This window comes from Manis pentadactyla, chromosome 2 (genome assembly GCF_030020395.1).
Source record: "Manis pentadactyla isolate mManPen7 chromosome 2, mManPen7.hap1, whole genome shotgun sequence".
In the NCBI taxonomy this organism is placed as follows: Eukaryota; Metazoa; Chordata; class Mammalia; order Pholidota; family Manidae; genus Manis; species Manis pentadactyla.
In genome coordinates, this window is record NC_080020.1 from 143,185,261 (window position 1) to 143,207,224 (window position 21,964).

The following is a 21,964-nucleotide window of genomic DNA, read 5'->3' on the forward strand; positions in this document are numbered from 1 at the left end:
AGGCAGGAACACAAAGGGGTCTTATGGGCCCAGGACCCCAGGCAGTCCTTTCTGAGCTGTGTCCTGGAGTCATTTATCACAGTAGTATTTGAGATTCTTTTCTTTTGTAAAGTGGGAAAAGTAAGTGCTATTTGGGAATACAAATATATTATCAGGCAAATCAATTTTAGGAAGAAGAATCCAGAAATTGAATTCCCTGAAACTGGACTACGAGGATTCAGAAATGATTCCCTTGCAACCATCCACACTGCAAGCCCCTAGCACACCTGTGCCCCAGTGTGGGGATCTAGCAAGGGCAGATGGCTTCTGCTCTAATGGGCTGCTTCTTCCAGTGTGTACAACTGACCAAACGCAGTTATGGCTTGATTTCTGGGCCTAGGAACGGTAAGAAGCTGATCCAGCATAAAACTCTAGGGTGTGAAATGAAGAAAAATCAGAAATCGTAAATCTGGAAGTATCAAACTTCCATAAATACTGCCTTTCAAGGTAACTGCATGTTACAACCCCAAACTGGTTTAAAATACAATAAGCAACAAATAAATATTAATGCTCCTGAACCCTAGTGTTTAAACAGGATGCCTGAGAGCTGTGCGGTCCCAGCACCTGTAGAGAACAGGGCTGCTCAGGGTGGGGAAGCTGAACTCCAACCAGAAGCAGCTCTGCTTTCAAATTTTTTAAGCTGTGAAGTTCTGAGAAGACTCTCTTTGGGGGTGGGGGGAAAGAATTGTGCTGCTTTAAAGCTCAGAATTAGAAACTCAGCTGAAGGTCTCATTTCACAGCAAGCACAGGTGTTGGGAACCTCCACTTGGAGGTCTGTGCTCGTCTGTCACGAGCTGCCTCACAGCGAGTGGGTCCCCAGAGAAGCACCGCGTCCACTAGGAAGGTTTCCTCCCAACCAGTCTTCCCATGTCGGCTTCCAGCCTTCCTGAGTAATCATAATTCCGTGTAAGAGGAAACGAGTGAAGAAATCTCTTTGTAAACCACCTTTCCACTAAATCACTCATCAGAAATTGGTTTCCTGTTATGCATTTTGTGATAGGAAAAAAAGGACGTATTTGGGAATTCAAACTAAGAAGGAGAAACAAATCTGAAGTATCAGCAAAGAACCCAGACCCTAAATGTGAACTATACCAAACAGAAAAGGCTCCCAGCCCTTGGTTCAGTCCATCCCAACCTGTACTATTTCCGGAATTACTGCTCTGTAACTCTTGTTTCCATTTCACTTCCCAAAGTATTTTCTAAAGGGAGAAATTGAGATCACCCTTTCACTGGAGATAATCCCCGATGTCACAGAGTTAGACCGAGCAGCCACTGTGGTGGCAATATATAGCTGATGCTCGGGCCTCTGAGCTTGATGGACAGTCCCCCCTGGATATGGCATTTATCAGCCTTCTCATGTCCCCAGTGACTTGGTCATTTTACAAATATTAATTCATGGGTACTGGGGGATGACTGAAGATACTGATAACAAGAAATCACTTATGGGAATACATTTCCCTTTGAAGATAACTCTGACACCAAATTTAAAGATCACCAGTCATACATAACTCATATATTTCTACACTCTCTAAATTCTCCTGGTCTGAAAATGAAGAAAAGACCCATGAAAACTATCATCAAATTCTATGCAAATCTCTTTGAAAACCATATTCACTCCTGGAACTAGGATGCAGTGTGGTCTATGAAGCACAGCGTACACTCTAGGCTTTCCATAAAGGTTTACTGCATGAGTGGATGAGAACGCTGTGTTGGCCACAGCACAATCTCTCAGACATGTAAGGTACTGGTTTCCACGAGCATCGGGCATCAGGGCAGAGGAGGACACCGCTCACGGAGGCAGAGCCCCGATTCAGCTCTTACTCATTGGTGAACAGTGGCCAAGGTCTCTGAGCATCATCCTGGCCATATGTAAATTGGGAATAAAAATAACCCACCTGCAGGTGTCCTGTGAAATCAAATGAAGGAACAAGAACAGTATGTTTAACACCTAGAACAGCACCAAGCGTGTAACAGGGGCTCAACAGATAGTTATTTCACAAGGAGAAATATTAGCATAATTCACAGATCTCCTAAAATTAGCAATTATGGGGTATTTTTTTCATGCACAAACTACCCCATTCCAGGCAAACTAGAAGAACACAAGCCAGGTGACCCTCTCTTGAGAGGCACCCATGACCCTGGGGAGCAGCAACTCAGCTCTTCCGGGGGGAAGAGCCCCACACATGGTTTTGGGACTAGTATGTTCACGATGTTCTGTTATTACCGATTGCTAATCCTCTGACACAGGTAAAATTAAAGAAGAATAACTTTTAGAATCATTAATATTTAAAATCAAAATGCATTAAGTAGAATATTTGAATAGAGAAAAATGAATCTCGGTTTCAGTATCAGTTCTAATTACTACACAGAAAATTCATCTTGCCTTCTGATAAACATGGATAGTATTTCCATCATAAATAGCTAAATGATAAACTATTAAAGAATGGTACACTTATGTTCCCTTATGCCACTTTAAATAAGAAAATGCAGGTTAAGTGAGTTCTTTCTAGACATGCTTTCTAAGTAAACTTATGGCACCAGAGTTAACTCTGACTGCAGTCAAATTCACAGAGACAGACCTATAAAAAGTTTGTTTCGTGTCAGGAATTGCCCGACCAACCAGGGAAACATGTCCATTTGGAATGAGGTTACTGTCACCACAGTGAATTTCATTCCCTATTTGAAGGGATGCCTCATTGTTTAGAATGTAGTGGTTCTCAACCAAAGGGTGACTAATTGGAGATATTTTTTGTTATCACAACTGGAGATCTAGCAGGTCTTCTCACCTCCCCTGCAGTGGCTTCCTAAGCACCACTATGGACCTTGAGGGTTCTAAGTACAGTTACTCAACACCTGCAATACACAGGAAGCCTGCACAGTGAAGAACTCCCAAGCTCAAACGTCGACAATGCTGACGAGCAATCTGGTTGAGTGTGCAAACATTACTTCTCTGAAGCAGTACCCACTGGAAGTGTAGGGGCTCACATGCCACCTGGGTGCACCCTCGTAACACTACAAAATACTAACAAGAGGTTAAACTTGTGTTGTTCAAGGGTCAACTCTATGTACTAACAGTCTGTCACATCACGACTATTTTCTAAAAACTAGTATGTTCCATTTTTAAGCTCTTACCAAGTGCTAGATGCTGTGCATTTTAAATATTGTCTATTCCAGTTTTCTGTGGATTCTGGGGTAAAAAAAATCTGTCCTCATGTAGATTTAACTCTAATATTAACCAGTCCATATTACTGTGATGACTTGATCTTGGTTGGTCCAATCTAATTCACTGAGGCAAAGATTCCTTGAAGACTATGTCAACACTGCTTATATTTATGCCTAGAGTATAACATGGAGCCTGGCACAGTCTAACTGCCTAACATAAGTATCTGCTAGATGGATGGATAGTTCAATAAATGAACAGACACCACTCACAGAATACTGTGGAAGTCAGTCTGATTGAGGCTCCTTAGTCCCCTCCAATCTTGACAGTCCTCAGGCTTGCCCTGCCTCACATGACCCTGACGCTATTGAAGGGCACTGGCCAGGGTGCTCCTCATTATGGGTTTGTCTCATGATTAGGTCGAGCTCCTGGACTTTAGGAAAGACAGCCACCGAGTTGTCATGTGGTCTATTTGGTGCACTGTATTGGGGAGCACATGGTATGACTGGTCATGGTACCTCGGACACTTGGGTAAGATGCTCTCTGTCAGGTTTCTCCACGGCAGTGTTACTACTTTCCCCCTTCTTTATCCCTGTTAGAAGTCAGTCATGAAGTCCAATCCATACTCAAGGGGAGAAGCATGCTCTCTTTTCCTTTTCATGTATTGAGTCACTTAAACAAACTGGGGGAAAGGAGAGCTTTTAATTCAAGAAATGATACTCCAGTTGCCAGAAGGATTATAAGATCCCAACTGGATATGTCACTCAGTAACAGAACACTTTGGTAATGCCAGTATCCCCCAAATCATCTCCTAACTATTGATCCTCCATTGACCCTCCTCTCAAAAAAAAAACCATAAAAAAATTAAAAGTAACTTCATTATATGTCATTGCCTGTAACTTACTTTTTTTTTTAAATAGCACCAATTTTATTTTCAGCTCAAGCTTTAAAATAATCACTTTCAATGGATTTTATAAGAGATTTTGTGTTATACAAGTATTGCTGACCTGAATATATACACTTTGTGATTCTTGGTGTGCTTCTTGCCTTTTTTTTTTTTTTTTGAGAGGACATCTCTCATATTTATTGATCATATGGTTGTTAACAACAATAAAATTCTGTATAGGGGACTCAAGGCACAATCATTAATGAACTCCAAGCCTAATTCTCAACAGTCTCCAATCTTCTGAAGCATAACGAACAAGTTTTTACATGGTGAACAAGTTCTTACATAGTGAATAAGTTCTTACATGGTGAACAGTGCAAGGGCAGTCATCACAGAAACTTTCGGTTTTGATCACGATCATGAACTATAAACAATCAGGTCAATTATGATTATTCGTTTGATTTTTATACTTGATTTATATGTGAATCCCACATTTCTCCCTTATTATTATTATTTTTTTAAATAAAATGCTGAAGTGGTAGGTAGATGCAAGATAAAGGTAGAAAACATAGTTTAGTGCTGTAAGAGGGCAAATGTAAATGATCAGGTGTCTGCCTATAGACTAAGTATTAATCTAAGCTAGACAAGGGCAACAAAACATCCACAGAGCCTGCAACTTACTTTTAAATCAATTGGCAAAAAATGGGTGTGGTGGGTATATGAGATGCATAGGGTACATGATAGTCATTATACTATTCTTTCAACAGTCCTGTGAGCTTTTAAGCAAAAAAGTAAGTTTATTTAACAGCACCACACTGTCCTGAACAAACACATCAAGCCAGCTGTCCACATGTGGTACTCAAAACTCCACATGGCTTAGAGTGCCACCCCAAATGGAAATCTCCAGTTTCCACTTCAGAATGCACCTCTTAGTTTCTGCTCTACATGAAGGCAAGATAAAGAAAGCTTGGACAGGGCTTAAAAGATGGCAGCATGAGAGGTATGACAGAAATCTCCTCCCAAAACCACATATAATATGGAAATATAGCAAATACAACGAATCCTGAAAGAGCAGCAGGAAAGAAGGCTGCAACAGACTGCCTACATCAGGGTAAAAAAGCAGACCTCATGGAAAAGGGTAAAGTACCAAAGCTGTTATCTAGCAGGCCCAAGCCCTTCCCCCACCACAGCTCACTGAGAGGGAGGAAGAGAAATGGAGCTGGGAGGGGGTGGATGGCTAGCACTGCTCAATACCCAGCCCTGGAGATCTGCTCTGGGAGCACCAACCCACATTACATGGTGCTCTGGAGATTAGTGGGGTTGGAAAGTTAAGGCAGGCAGAATACTCGGAGAGGTTGAGATTCCAGCTGCTAGTGGAGAACGGGTACCCATAACCAGCTGCTGTGGGACAAAAGAAAGGTGGGCACTCTGAGAGACATCCCCATAGCAAGATGGCTGCTAAAGGGTCAAGGATTGCACGAGCTTCCTGCTCAGGAGAAAAGACAGGTGGACAAAATTGTCCCAGTGCACTCAGCCCAGCAGGTTGGAAACTTTCAGGAGCTTCAGGTGCTCCATACTCCTGGTTGGCAGCACAGCTCCAAGGCCCCTGTGGTTAAAATTGTAATATTTCCAGAATATGTCACCTGGCTTTAGTACATCTGCATATCAACAGGTGCCCAAGGGTGGAGGGAAGTATGGCTTTAGTGCATTTGCATCATTCCTCAGGGGTGGAGAGAAGTTCATCTCCATATCAATGGGTAATTACCTGGGCAATGGAGGGCTTATCTGTACCTGAGAGGTGAGGGGGAGGGTCAGTTTTGCGTCTGCTGGAGCAGGAAAGAGAGAAGGCCTCGGACTGCAGTTTGTAAGCAATAAACAGGCTTTAAACTTTATTTCTCCCTTTGACTGGTTTCGGTTTTTAGAGGTATTTTGCCTGGGATTTCCTCTCACTGGACTTACAGCCCCCCACCCTGTGATACAGGTGTGCTCCTTCCTCCCAGCCAACACCGGCTCACAAACTTGCTGCACACCACCATGCGCAAGGCCAGCCCGAGGGCGGCCCAGCCTAGAGCAGTGACAGGGGTGTAGCAAAGAGGCTCCACCCTACGTGCTCAGCCCACTGGCCCTGGCAGTGGAGGAAGGAACTGCAGCTGGGAAGCAAGAAAGAGCTCTTTTCTCCCAGCAGGCACCAGCACTCATGTTTATGACCCCGGCCATTGCTCCAGGGGCTGAGTAGCTCCAGAGAGTAGAGCTTCTGGGTTCTGGAGGGCGCTGCCTACACGAAGTTATAATTACAACATGAACTGTCAAAAGAACCTAGCACAAACCAAAATCCCACAAACACCAGAAAGAGGATCAAGTGCAACTGAAGTCACCAACCTTCCTGAAAAATATTTCAAAATAAAAATCATAAACATCCTCATGGAGCTACAGAAAAATATTCAAGACCTCAGGGAGGAATTCAAGAAAGAGAAATTAAAAAAAAATACAGTATCTGAAATGAAACATACAATGGAGGGACTTAAAAGCAGATTAGATGAAGCAGAGGAGATGGTAAATGAAAGAGAAGTTAGAGAACAGGAGTACAAAGAAGCTGAGGCACAGAGAGAAAAGATCTCTAGAAATTAAAGAATATTAAGAGAACTGTGTGAACAATCCAAACGGAACAATATTTGCATTATAGGGGTACCAGAAGAAGAAGAGAGAGAAAAAAGGATAGAAAGAGTCTTTGAGGAGGTAACTGGTGAAGACTTCCCCAATCTGCGGAAGGAAATAGTCTCCCAGGCCATGGAGATGCACAGATCTCCCAACACAGGAGACCCAAGGAAGACAACACCAAGACATATAATACCAGAGAGAGAAAAAAGATCACATACAAAGGAAAGCCCATCAGACTATCATCAGACTTCTCAACAGAAACCTTACAGACCAGAAGGGAGTGGCATGATATATTTAATGCAATGAAGCAGAAGGGCCTGGAACCAAAAATACTCTACCCGACAAGATTATCACTTAAATTTGAAGGAGGGATTAAACAATTTCCAGATAAGCAAAAGCTGAGAGAATTTACCTCCCACAAACCATCTCTACAGTGTATTTTGGAGGAACTGCTATAGATGGAAGTGTTCCTAAGGCTAAATAGCTGCCACTAGAAAAAATAAAACCACAGTAAAGGAAGTAGACCAGTTAATTACTAAGCAGATGCAAAATCAAATCAACTACCTCCAAAGTCAGTCAAGGGATAGACAGAGTACAGAATATGATACCTAATATATAAAGACTGGAGGAGGAAGAAGGAGGGAAAAAAAAGGAACCTTTAGGTTGTGTTCGTAATAGCATGCTAAGTGAGTTAAATGAGACTGCTAGACAGTAAGGAAGCTACACTCGAACCTTTGGTAACCATGAATCTAAAGCCTGCAATGGCAGTAAGTACATATCTATCGATAATCACCCTAAATGTAAATGGTCTGAATGCACCAAACAAAAGACACAGATACACTGAACGGATAAAAAAACAAGACTCACCTATATGGTGCCTACAAGAGACTCATTTCAAACACAAATACATACACAGACTGAAAGTGAAGGGATAGATAAAGGTATTTCATGCAACTAATAGGGAGAAAAAAGCAGTAGTTGCAGTACTTGTAGCAGACAAAATAGACTTCAAAACAAAGAAAGTCATAAGAGACAAAGAAGGACATTACATAATGATAAAAGGGGTCAGTCAAACAAGAAGATATAACCATTATAAGTATCTATGCACCCAACATAGGAGCACACAAATATGTGAAACAAATACTAACAGAATTAAAGGGGGAAACAGAATGCAATGAATTAATTTCAGGAGACTTCAACACACCACTCACTCTAAAAGACAGAACAACCAGACAGAAAATAAGTAAGGACACACAGGCACTGAACAACACATTAGAACATATGGACCTAAGAGACATCTACAGAACACTCCACCCAAAAGCAACATGTTACACATTCTTCTCAAGTGCATATGGAACATTTTCCAGAATAGATGACACCCTAGGCCACAAACAGAGCCTCAGTAAACTCAGAAGGATTAAAATTGTACCAAGCACTTTCTCAGACCACAAAGGTGTGAAACTAGAAATAAACTATGAAAACAAAAAAGCCCACAAACACATGGAGAATTAACAACATTCTTGTAAATAACCAATGGATCAATGACCAAATAAAAACAGAGATCAAGCAATATATGTTGACAAATGAAACGAATTCAACACTGAAAATCTGAGGGTTGCAAATGAAGGCCATGCTAAGAGGGAAATATAATGCAATACAGACCTACCTCAGGAGAGAAGAACACCACCATATGAACAGTCTAAACTCACAGTAAATGAAACTAGAAAAAGAACAAATGAGGCCCAAAGTCAGTAGGAGGGACATAATAAAGATCAGAGCATAAACAAATAAAATCAAGAACAATAAAACAATAGAAAGAATCAATGAAAGCAGGAGCTGGTTCTTTGAGAAAATTTAACAAAGTAGATAAACCCCTAGCCAGACTTATCAAAAAAAAAAAGAGTCTACTCAAACATAATCAGAAATGAGAAAGGAGAAATCACTACAGAGACCACAGAAATACAAAGAACTATGAGAAAATACTATGAAAATTTATATGCCAACAAATAGGATAACCTAGAAAAAACGGGTAATTTCAAAAATAAAACCTTCCAAGGCTGACCCAGGAAGAACAGAAAATCTGAATAGACCAATTACTAGCAACAAAATTGAACTGGTAATCAAAAAACTACCTAAGAAGAAATCCCTAAACCAGATGGCTTTACTGCAGAATTTTACCAAACATTTAGTGAAGACCTAATACCCATCCTCCTTAAAGTTTTCCAAAAAGTAGAAGAGGATGGAATACTCCCAAACTCATTCTATGAGGCCAACATCACTCTAATACCAAAACCAGGCAAAGACACCACAAAAAAAGAAAATTGCAGACCAATATCCATGACAAACACAGATGCAAAAATACTCAACAAAATATTAGCAAACCGAATTCAAAAATACATCAAGAGGATCATACAGCATGACCAAGTGGGATTCATCTCAGGGATGCAAGGATGGTACAACATTCGAAAATCCTTCAACATCATCTACTATATCAACAAAAAGAAGGACAAAAATCACATGATCATCTCCATAGACACTGAAAAAGCATTCGACAAAATTCAACATCCATTCATTATAAAAACTCTCAACAAAATGGGAATAGATGGCAAGTACCTCAACATAATAAAGGCCATATATGACAAACCCACAGCCAACATCACACTTAACAGTGAAAGCTGAAAGCTTTTCCTTTAAGATTGGGAACTAGAGCAAATAGCTATGGAACCACAAAAGACCCCAAATAGCTAAAGCAATCCTGAGAAGGAAGAATAAAGCAGAGGGAGGTGGTGGTTACGCTCCCCAACTTCAAGCTCTACTACAAAGCCACAGTAATCAAGACAATTTGGTACTGGCACAAGAACAGACCCATAGATCAATGGAACAGAAATGACAGCCTAGATACAAACCCAAGCATATATGGTCAATTAATAAATGATAAAGGAGCCATGGATGTATACAAGAGGGAAACAACAGGCTCTTCAGCAACTGGTGTTTGAAAAACTGGACAGCTACATGCAAGGGAATGAAAGTGTATTATTGTTTAACCCCATACACAAAAGTAAACTAAAAATGGATCAAAGACCTGAATGTAAGTCATGAAACCATAAAACTCTTAGAACACAACATAGGAAAAATCTCTTGAATATAAACATGAGCAACTTCTTCCTGAATGTATCTCCTCAGGCAAGGGAAACAAAATAAAAAATGAACAAATGGGACTACATCAAGCTAAAAAGCTTCTGTACAGGACACCATCAGCAGAACAAAAAGGCATCCTACAATATGGTAGAATATATTTGTAAATGACATATCTGACAAGGGGTTAACATCCTAAATATATAAAGACCTCACATGACTCAACACCCAGAAAGCAAATAACTGTATTAAAAACTGTATGGAGGATCTGAACAGACACTTTTCCAAGGAAGAAATTCAGAAGGCCAACAGACACATGAAAAGATGCTTCAAATCGCTAATTATCAGGGAAATGCAAATTAAAACCACAATGAGATATCACCTCACCCCCGTTAGGATGGCCAACGTAGAAAAGACTAAGAACAACAAATGCTGGCGAGGTTGTGGAGAAAGGGGAGCCCTCCTACACTGCTGCTGGAAATGTAAACTAGTTCAGCCATTGTGGAAAGCAATAAGGAGGTTCCTCAAAAAACTCAAAATAGAAATACCATTTAACCCAGGAATTCCACTCCTGGGAATTTACCCTAAGAAAACAACTTCTCAGATTCAAGAAGACATATGCACCCCTATGTTTATCGCAGCACTATATACAAGAGTCAAGATATGGAAGCAACCTAAGTGCCCATCAGTAGATGAATGGATAAAGAAGAGGTGATATATGTACACAATGGAATATTATTCAGCCATAAGAAGAAAACAAATCCTACCATTTGCAAAACATGGATGGAGCTAGAGGGTATTACGCTCAGTGAAATAAGCCAGGTGGAGAAAGACAAATATGAAATAATTTCCCTCACTTGTGGAGTGTAACAATGATGCAAAAGTGAAGGAACAAAATAGCAGCAGGCTCACAGACTCCAAGAAGGGACTACTGGTTACCAAAGGGGAGCAGTGGGAAAGGGTGGGTAGGGAGAGAGGGAGAAGGGGATTGAGGGGCAGTATGATTGGCCCACATGTTGTGTTGAGGGTCACAGGGAAGACAGTGTAGCACAGAGAAAACAAGTAGTGACTCTGTCGCATCTTATTACGCTGGTGGACAGTGACTGCAATGGGGTGTGTGGGGGGACTTGATAATATAGGTGAATGTAGTCACCACGATGTTTTTCATGTGAAATCTTCATAATAACAGTGTATATCAATGATTCCATGATAAAAATAAAAAGTTTGGAAAGTGTTAATGAGATACACAATAGGAATTGGGAGACCACCAGGATTTTGAAGTAGTCTGCAAATGTTAGATCTATGATGTAGTTCCTAGTTGGTATTTGAACATTTTATTTTGCAATCTATATCATCTAAGTACTGTTTATATATCATTGTATTTATTAAGCACCTAATAGTCATCAAATACAAACACAACTGATAGAGATACTGAATTAATTAGGATAGTGTTTGCTCCTGAGGTATTCCAAGTTAGATGGGAAGGAGCTTAGCATATAAATAAATAGCTATAATGACACATGTAAATGCTCTCCATACTAAAGGGAGAAACTAAGTGCTGTGTGGACTCAGAGAAGACAGCTGAAGTGAAACGGCATCAAGCTGCTCAGCACTGCCAAGGTCCTGTAGCAGCAAACACTCTGGGCAGAGCAGTCTTCACGGGTGACGGATGCTGCAGAGCATGACAAGCATTCACTCCTACTTCATGTTCTTCACAATCGTCACCGCAAACTTTCAGTTCCCTTTTTAAACCACGCAACCTAGTGGGATTCAAATTCACCTTGACGAAGGAGCCAGTGTTGCCGCTGCTAAGTCAGTCTGAAGAGGAGCTACCAGTGAGCCAGGAATATGCAAGCTCAAGCAGCTTATCTTCAGACAAATGCCTGGACACAACCATCCAACTGTAGACTGGCCTAGGGAAGAGGCAGAAGGGAAGAGCCTGGTGTCTGATCCAAAATATCAGGAAGTACCCTGTACAAGCGAATCCTGGAGGACCATATGTAAGCCTTCTACACAAGAGCACAGGGACAGTGGAGATAAGAGAAGGGTGATGTCTGACCACCAGGTGCAGAGTGGGAAAGATGTATTTGCTGTTATCACTAAGACTGAATGAAGCATGTAAGTGTCCTACACAGAAAGCAAACCAGGTACATATGAAGCTTCCTTTTTGGAAAACAGTTTATCGCTGGACTTAACTGAATGTGCAGATTACTTCTTGGAACCTTGGTTAGCTTATACTCTAAGACCCAACCAGAAGGAAAGGCTGTACTCTCCACATGCAGGTTTGCAAACCCCTGGCCTGGAAAAGAGGTTATCATCGTAAAGGGCTATAATAGAGTAGCTCTGGTGTTCATACCATCTTCCAGTCTGTTTCAGGCAGACCCAGGGAGGGTCTTCATTGTCCAGCAGTGGGGAGGCCTGAAGGGCAGGAGCAGTGAGTCACACGCTGCTATCACACTTGGGGCTCCTACAGGGCCTCTCACTGACTGCGTACGCGTGGCTTGGCAGCTGATGGCAAATCCTGAGCCAGGGCCTCAGAGGTGGTCGTGCTGAGCGTACTCTAACTCCCAAGTGGCAGGAGGATGGGCAATATAGGACACAGGAAGTGAGAGAGAGGGAACAGCATGCCAGAGAAATAAGATAAAGGTTTGGAAAACAGCCTGCCTTGTTTGAGTTCTTCTCCATTGCCCTCTGGAGTTTCTCCTAGGGACTTTTCCATAATTACACATTTCAATAAAAACATCTTAAAGTTGAAAGGCAGATTTAAGGGAATGAACACCCTATCAGATATTAGGAGACCAAACTAGGTTCTAATGTGTCCATGTAACAAACTTGCTGTGTTATGAACGCCACTGGACCCCTCTGGGCCTCAAGGAGGAAGAAATGGTGGTAAGGAGGGGCTTTCTCTGCAGGCCGAGTCCCGGAGCCTTACCTGCCACTCCGCGGCCCGCACGCCTCTGCTGTGCTGACTGCAGAGTGCCTTGCTGACCCCACAGAAGCAGGCCCGAGATCCTGTCACTCGACCTGAGCACTGCCTTCCAGCTACCCCATTTCCCTTCTCGCCACCTCGGCCTCCAGGGATTTTCTTTCCATGATGAACCCAGTTGCTACCCTCGTCATTACAGGCAGACCCACACACAACCTCAGGGAGGGGCGTGTAACTCCCGACGCCAGGATCCAAACCCCGAGCCCGCAGCCTTCTTCTGCTGTTCCACCCAGCTTTCCCATCCCAAAAGCCATGATAATTAAAAGAGAGTCCCACTGCCCAGGGAAGGAGTTAGGAAGAACTGAAAGAACAGAGAATCTCTGTCCTATTGCTAGGGTTTGTGTTTAGGGAATGTGTTCTTCTAGGACACACTAGGAGCTCAATGATGTGTTCCAGTTGTCGTGCAATTCAATTTCGGGAGGTCTCCCTGCCAGCTAGGTAGGACTTCAACCTGGGAGAGGGTTCTTGACTCTGAGAAAGAATTCATGAGGTCAAGCAGGTACAAGCAAAGTGTGGTTTAATGAAAAATAAGTACACACTCAAGGAGGGAGAGTGGCATGCTCCAGAGGTGAGCGGTGCAGTGAGCTCTGGTTCTGCGGTCTTATGGCTGCAGTTTAAGCAGGGGGGAATATTTATTGGGAGAGGTGTGGTTTACTCAGAACAAGGAGGTGGTTTGGGGGAGCAGGGGCTATACCCCTTTTTGTCTAGACAGGGTTGGCCTGGGAACTGTCATGGTGCCAAGGGGTGTGATCTTCAGTATGCCTAGGAGCATTATGAGCTCTGGGGTAACTGTAGGTCATTTCTGCACCAACAAACTCTGAAGGCTGAGGTGGAATGTGCCACACTTTCTAGCCTGTCCAGCATCCATCCCTGCCCTCTGTTACAAGCAGCCCTGTCTTCCTTGAGCATCTTGAATGTAGTTGGTCTGAACAGTTAGGAGCTGCAGTCTGTTTTGCCATCAGTTATGTTCTGAGAATCTAGTTGGTTTATTTTCCCTTAACCTGTTCAGCCAGATGGCCTCATCCACTGGCCTCAAGCTTTTCTTGACTCAACTAGGGCCCAGATCTTTTCCTGGCCTCCACTCCTGTGCCATAATGAATAAAACAGTGTTCCTCAATCAGAATTCATAAAGCTGTTTCCCGGAGCTCTGTTCTGCTCCTGCATTTCATGAGCCCAAGCTGGGGAAACAGCTTTCCTGCAGGCTGGCCTGAGGACCTCACTCTCAGGAGGCATTGTTTCCACGGCAAAATGCTGTCTGAGTGGCAAATGACTTATTAGTGACCTTTAAAAACCACCTTTCCTTCCTCAGGAATGGATTTTAAAACAGGAAGATTAAAAATTCTCCCAGGCAAAAGACACCAAAAAGCAGCCGGCTCTCGCAGTCATGTGATTCTTTGTACATATACTGTCATGCAGGGGGACACATGTGCACAGATACGCAAATATGCAAGGAGCAGACTGGGAAAAGTGAATTATCTAATCAGTCACACACATACACCACGCTTATCTTCATGAACAGCATGAAGTCAGCTTCAGATGACCAGTCCCAAGAGCAGCTATGTTCTTGGGAAGGCGGTTTCAGGGATGCTGAGAGTAAATAGCAAAGGAAGCGGAGACCACACAGAACTCAGGAGGGTCAAGAAAGACAGTATTTGGAGAAACGGTTAAGACACACAGGGGAGCTACACATGGGCAGGATACCCCCATACTCGCTTCCAAACCAGAGCCACCTCAGAACCCCCAGTACTTGCCTCCAATTCAGACCCCCCCGAGAAAACATGCGAGCAAAGCTCTACTGGCGGCCTGAGAGTAGTGGGGAGGGCAAGGCACGCGCGGCGCTCCGGAAAGGGGGACGCTGGGGAGAGGGGCGGGGGCCTCGCGTCGACAAGCCGACTTACCTCGTAGAAAAGGCCCTCGGGGAACTGCTGGAAGCACTGGGCACACACAAAGCACTGCTCGTGGTACAGTTCACCGTTGCTGTTGACGATCTTCTCGGCGGGTGCGAAGCCACCCTTGCAGCGCTCACAGGTGGCGCTGGCCAGGGCGTGGGCCATGTTGCTACAGGAGACAAGGGGCAGGACGTCACTGGCTGTTGGCCTTGTCTTGGCCATGAGGCCGAATGCCACCATGAGCCAAAGAGCGCATTCTCCCTGATCACAAACACCGAATTTCACCCGCCAAGCCCACCTCCCGCTGTGCCCTAAGGACTCCACTCCAGCTGTCCCCTGTCTGCCCCAGCATCCTAGGTTCTGAAGGGGCCTCCAGCGTGGAGTCTGTTTTTCTCTTTCTGTTTGATTTTTTCTTATTGAAGTATAGTTGATATACAACATTATATTGGTTTTAAGCATACAACACAGTGATTCAACACTTATCTACATTATTAAATGCTCACCCCAAGTAGTGCAGTTATTATCTGCCACCACAGTAAGATCTTACAGAACCACTGAATATTCACTACGCTGTACTATCAATCCTGTGACTAACTTATGTTATGACTGGGATTTTGTGCCTATTTGCTCCCTAACCTACTTCACCCACCCACACCAGTCCCTCCCTGGAGGCTGTTTTTCTCTAACACTTTAGGCATTTCTCTTGCTAAACATAACACAGGTGAGTTCCTCCTACCAGCTGTGAGGAGCTAGGGGCATAGAGATCAAAGTCAAGAGATGCCCTCAAGGCACTTGAGTTTATATCTTGATAAGCAGCTTAATTAAAAACCCACAAGTTAGTATAGCTCAAAGCCAACTCCTCTCCCTTCTGAGAACAGAATCTAAACTGCCTGTCCACTGAGTGCCATATCAAGGCCTCACGGGATCTCTTGGTCTAGCTCCTGTGGACAACTGCTTCAGGAACTCTTAAACCAGCCAAAGTGTCTTAGCCAATAATCTAATCAGGAGGACAAAATTTTAAAATGTGCAAGACCCAAAATACTGAACACTAATATTATAAAATATATCATAAACCCATAGGGTGTTATATTACGAAGATCCATTACATTTTACAGATGATGAAACAAAGGTTCTGGAGAGGTGTGGTCATTGGCTCAGTGTCACAAAGCTCACCAGTTAATGAAAGATACAGGACCAGAATCCAGGTCCCCACTTAAAAAATCACAACCAGATCACAGTACCAATTTCAACCACTGGAGAGGATGTGGTAAGGACAGTACCAGGCTTTACCAATCAGGAAAATGAGACCAGTCCATGGAGTAAGGGCTGACAAGCCAGGGGACTTGATAACAAACTCCCTGGCCAGTCATGCTCCACGATGAAACACTCAGGAGGCGTTCAGTGAGCGATCCCAAGTTCCCGTGAAGCACTGCTCAGTTTGGAAGAAGAAAACTGTTATACTCAAGCATATACCTAGATGATTACTTGTTCTCGGAAGAGCCCTTGGATACCACATAAAGAATGGTTTTACTTCTGAGGGCCTCAAGTGGAGAAAGGCCCCTCGGCAGAGCAGGCATTGGCTAACTGTCCACCGCCATTTGGCTGGTTATTTTCAGATGCCCACTCAGAGCACCAGCTCCACCTGTGTGTCTGGTGCCCAGCACAGCCCCTGGCCACCCAGATTCAGAGCCAGTGCACCTCGTGCAGTTATTGCCCAGGCTCTCCCAAACCTTCTTGGCACCCAGTGAGGCCAAGGGGCCAACAGGCCCCACTGCACAGGCAATTCACCCCTCCTGTCAGTTTCTAGGTCTTACTGTTTACTCAGCAAACATATTCAGACTCACCTAGTTTCACCTCTATGCTGCCCCAGTGCAAGACAGCTTTGCCTTTCCCCCCCAGATGTTTCAAAGAACAGTATTTCCATTTTGTAGCCTTGCCGTAACTACCTCCATTCAAAAGTACCATGCCCATAACCCCATAGCCATCAAAACTCAACTTCACTTAATAGGCTTAAGTATAGTAATAAATGGCCACCAAAAAATGGAAGGGAGATAGGGAGGCAACCTCACTGCTTGGCAAACCTGGCCTAAGTCTCATATTAATACAAATTTTCTACTTTGTCATTTCAAAGTTACTGTGGGTTCGGGAGAAAACTGTAAAATTCTCTTTTTCACCTGGCTTTGTTATAAACCAGATGAACTGTGGCAGTTTTACCAAAGCTCTTGAAGAGGTTTTGTGCATCGCCTTTTTCCTGACCAAGATCCACAGGTGTCCCTTGATGAAGTATATACTAAGCCCACACCTGCCCCAGTAATTCTTAGTACTGCTTTGAGGATAAAATAAGAAAGTTTATAAAACCACTTTGGAAGCCAGAAGATACTACTCAAATATAAAGCATCATTACTAATTTTAAACCTTGTCAAAACATTCACCAAATCCTCAATGCTTTTAATAGAACTTCAAAAAGGCTGGAAGAGAGGAATGTTCTGGGATGTCCTGATTCATGATTACCTACATCAGTGGTTCTCAAAGTGTAGGGGCCACTGTGACCCTTTCAGGGGTTCAAAACATCCTCCCTTTTCTAAGTATATCTCTGTAGGAGGCCATATTTTGATATACTTTATTTAAAACAACTATTACAACAGGATGAATACAGCAGATGTGAGAAACTGTCATTTATTAAGACAGACATTAATGAGATTTGCAAAAATGTAATACAATGCCACTTTTCCCACCTAGCTTTTGTTATTTTGGAAACAGCTATTTTTCATAAAATATTAAATAATTTAAATATTTATTAAGATAATTAAAGGTAATGAGTTTATTTTTAACAAATATTTAAAAATTTTAAAGTTTTATTTTTGAATATAGTAAATATTGATAAACAAAATCTCTTTGGGGAACATGATAATCTTTTTAAGAGTATAAAGGGGTCCCAAGACCAAAGTGTTCACCACCAACCTGTTTATTACTCATTATGGTACATACTGGCTAGCCTGGCTATATTCAAATTCAAATACTCGAATAGTTAGAAAACAGGTAGATACAGTATAAAAACAAGCACATAGTTTTTCCCATACACAGGAAAAATAAGTGATTTTTAGAGATAATGCAGTTGGTGTATTTTTGAAGAAGTATTCCTTTTACTAACAAGTAGCAAAAGAAAGGCAACAGAACATTAGCGGAAACTTTCAGAAAAAAAAATGTCAATAATCTCAACAACCTACTGAACTAATTACATTTCCCTTTCTTCTCTGCTTTCTGACCCTCTGGCACTATGCATTTTTTTTTTTAATGGACTGTTTTTAGAGCAGTTTTAGGTCTGCAGCAAAGCCTAGCATAAGGTACAGAGATGTCCCATACGCCTCGCCCCACAGCTGCCTCCACCACCAACATCCCCACCAGGGAGGTAGGTTTGTTACAACTGATGAACATACACTGACCTATGTATATTTTTTACAGTTGATTTTTATATGTAATACTACATAAGATAGAAGTTATTTTTTAAAGGTCATGATCATTATTAAGCTGTCATTTAGTTATAATTAATTGGCAATTTTCAAACAATGATTTTCACTAGAAAGTGTTGATGACAAGGAATATATATGTTGGGGAACACAGAGTATACACATGTAAAAAGCCTTTAGTGTAGAATCTTCCTGACGGGCCAGTCACAGCTGATTTACCTCATCTACTTCCACAAATCTGCCACACAGAAAAGCTGATGTGATCGAGGTGATCTTTATTCAAGTGTCACATTTATCAGAGTATGTGAAACAAATTCTCTGCCAGAGATGCAAAAATATGCAAAATCCAAAGAGCATGCTGAGAGTCCCCCACGAACTTTGGTTACAATGTAATTATATCTGCCCAATTATTCTTACACAGAGCTCTTTATGAGTTGTAAAAATAAATGACTTCTGTTGCAACACCACACAGAATGGATTAATAGAAATAGAAAATCAGGTCAGTTAAAATCTCCTTAACTCCTGACTGACAAGCCTAGGGGTGTGCAATACAATTCCCAGTCATGACTCTGAATGACGTCAACGTTTTATATGAGTTCACCTAAATATGCTGCACTTAAAAAAAAAACTTTGCTAAAACTCATTTAATAACATGAATTAGACTAACTTTCAAGAGCTATCGGCATGTTTTATTTAAGTATATATTTGCTGGTTACACAGCATCCTTATTTATTAATTCATTCATTCAGTCCCAGAGACGGTATTAAGAAACCCAGTTCGTCTACTTCAAACTGCTGGTTGTTCAACCTAACAGAAGTGTGTGTACCTTGATCATCTGTAAAGCCCCAACTGCCCCGGAACTGCGGGGCATTCTGGAGCATAAAATCCTTCTCTCAGAAACCCTGACCCCAGAGCTCCCCACCTCCCTGACGACTCCGGATGCTGCTGCCCACAGACCCCACCTGCCGGCCCGGCAGCGGCCCCCCAAGGCCCCCATCACCCGGGAAGGCCGCTCCTGGGCTCCCTGCAGGTGCCGGCGAGCCCCGGCCGCCTGGATCAGGGGAGGGGACACTTACAATTTCGCATAAAAGTCACAGAACTCCTTGTAGACTTTGACATCGCTGCGCCTGCGCTGCAGTCTGGACTCGGCCCTCTCGGCCTCGTCGGCGGTGGCGTGGCGCACGCTCAGCGGGGCCACCCGGGCGGCCTCCTCGTGCACGGGGATGGCCGAGGGGCGCGGGCGGCCCGGGCCCGCCATGGAGCCGCGGCGCGCGCCGGGCACAGGCAGGCCTCCCGCTTCCCCGCGCGAAGGGCTCGGCCGGACAACGCGTGAGCCGGCGAGTCAGCCCCGACACACGGAGACACGGCCGGCAGCCCAGGGCATCTGGCGGCGCGGGGACACGCCTGCTGGCGCGGCCTTCCTGCGGGCCGTCCGCAGGCACGAGCACACTCAGGGCCGCCGGGCCAGCTCCAGGGGAGGGGCGGCCACGCGCCCGGGCGTCACCGACACCGACACCGACGTCGCGCTCCTCAGCCCTGCCGGCGAGAGCCTCTCGGAGAGCCCGCGCGCGCCCCAGTAACCCTGTCCTTCCAACACGCCCCCCGCCGGGGCGTGCTGCCCTCACACTCGCTGCCCATGCTGTAAGGCTGCCTTCCCACAGCGGTGCCACCCCGAAACCAGGAGCTACGTTTGCCTTTTATTTATTTTGCTCTTGGCTCCCAGTAAGGGCTGGATAATGTGTTCACGGAACGGGTGCAGGAGGAGACGGGAAGGAGCTGGAGTCTCTGCAGAACTCTATTTGGCCCCAGCTAGTCCTGTAAGTTGGGTGCGCCAATGTTTTCCGGTCTTTATCGCGACTAAGTAAGGATGCCGCTGGCCTACCTGCTCCACCTTCCTTCTACTGTCATCTTTAATAGTTTTAAGTCATGAAGATACAAAGTAGCACCAGGAGCAATAAAGGGGTTCAGAATCTTTCTCACATCCCAATGTCCCATCCCAAGGTACCAAAGGGCACTTGAGAAAGAAAATCTAGAGAAGAGGTAAAAGGTAAACTGACCAACAGAGCAGGTCACCTTAGAGGCAGGAGAGGAGAGCCAGGAATTCAACAGCAGACAGAATGCAGCCAGGCTGCGCAGTAACAGCTATAAATAATGATATCTAAATGTTACTAAGTACCTAATAAGGTAGGTATTACTTACAGATGGGGAAACTGAGGCACACAGTGGGTGAATAGCTAGTAAGCAGATAGTAGAGTCAGGATTTAAGCCTAGGTAGTCTGGTTCTGGAACCGATGCTATTAACTACTGTGGAAGACAATGACTAAACATAATTATTGGACAGCAAACAGGTGAACTAGAAAAAGATCAGGTAGTGGGTACAAAATGGGGCTAGAAGCAGAACATGAGATCTAGTCTTCCCACTCTGAACACTAAAGATCTCAGAGTACATGCTAGAAACTCAAAGCCTGCAGGCTATGAATTCTGCCCAGGCCCAAAGCCTGTGGCTGATGGAGCAAAAGACTCACCAGTTTTAAATAGGAAAGAAACTACCTCATAGTCAACTTTTTTTTACAATGCCCATGTGGAATAGAGAGAGGAGGCACTGGGCATGGACAGACAGACATACAGACCAGAAACACACTGTGCTGACTTAGGGGTACCATGGTAGGTATGTAGTGGGGAGCAACCTGAGCCTCCTAACCAGAATACTTCTTCCCTATTAACCTCATTATCTTCTCTTTATTCACATTTTTACTTTACCTAAGACACTCCTCGTTTCAAAATATCAGTCTTTAATTATCTTTAAATTTCTTTATTTCAGTATACTAGGATCAAGCCCATGAATATCAGTACTTGGCCTACCCTGGAAGATTTTAGACAATGACTTGGTGAAACAGAAGGAGGTCTCCCCACCACTATGATCTTCCAACTCACCAGTTCACATTAACTTCATACAGAGGTAACTTATCCTGCATAAATAACAAATAAGACAACTGACCTTAAGAGAGCTTAAGTGGCCTGCTCCAAGCGGAAGGTCCCAAATTCAGACTCAGACACCTGCCTCCAGTTTCTACCTCTTTGTGGAACCCATCCTGTAAGGGTGCTTTCAGCATCTGGTATATTTGCCCATGCCTAAGGAAGGAAGCTGTCAGGCTCTGCTTGCTTTCCTTACAATATTCCTTACAGGTTTAATCCATACTAGGTAGTGATTGCAAGTCATGTTCATTCTCCTGCCAGGATCATATCAGCAGATGCAAAGTATCCTGCCCACACAGAGGTACTGTTACCTAGAGACATGAGCCTGCAGAGCAGAGCACCAAGGCAGGGAATGGGCGACTCCTTTTCCCTTCAGGTCAGAGACTCCAGGGGAACTGGGGACAGAATTCAGCCTCACTTCACATGCCAAAAATGTAACCTCCATGAGGGTAGGAACTTCATCTTGTGCATGCTATACCCCAGCATCAGGAACAGAGCACATCACTTAGCAGGTGTGCAGTAATTATCTGCATATGAATGAAATGGGGTTAATAACCCATCTAACCCATTTACTTTATCTTGCAAACCATGAAAAAATGAAAGAGCAGATCAGCTACCACTCTGATAAGCATTTTGAGTCATCAGGAGACCAAAAATGTAACTAATAATCTTATTAACTTCATAACAACAAGTCTTATTTCCACTAGACAGAAAAGTAGAGCTAGATAAAGCTAAAGGTCAAGAGCATGTAACAAAATGAGGTCACTT

The 21,964-nt window shown here is 43.6% G+C and overlaps 1 protein-coding gene across 7 annotated transcripts in view; it reads right to left on the reverse strand.

Annotated features, from left to right (window-relative positions):
- Positions 1 to 21,964, reverse strand: part of LIMS1 (LIM zinc finger domain containing 1) — a 174,006-nt gene that overhangs the window by 13,885 nt on the left and 138,157 nt on the right. For 5 of the 7 annotated variants that reach the window (XM_036920774.2, XM_036920765.2, XM_036920789.2 and 2 more), the window contains exon 2: positions 14,763 to 14,922. In XM_036920774.2, the coding sequence (XP_036776669.1) occupies positions 14,763 to 14,922 (160 nt within the window). Of the gene's footprint in view, positions 1 to 14,762; positions 14,923 to 19,296; positions 19,798 to 21,964 lie in introns of those variants that run through there. The other 2 variants (XM_036920758.2, XM_036920752.2) reach the window with 2 other exon arrangements.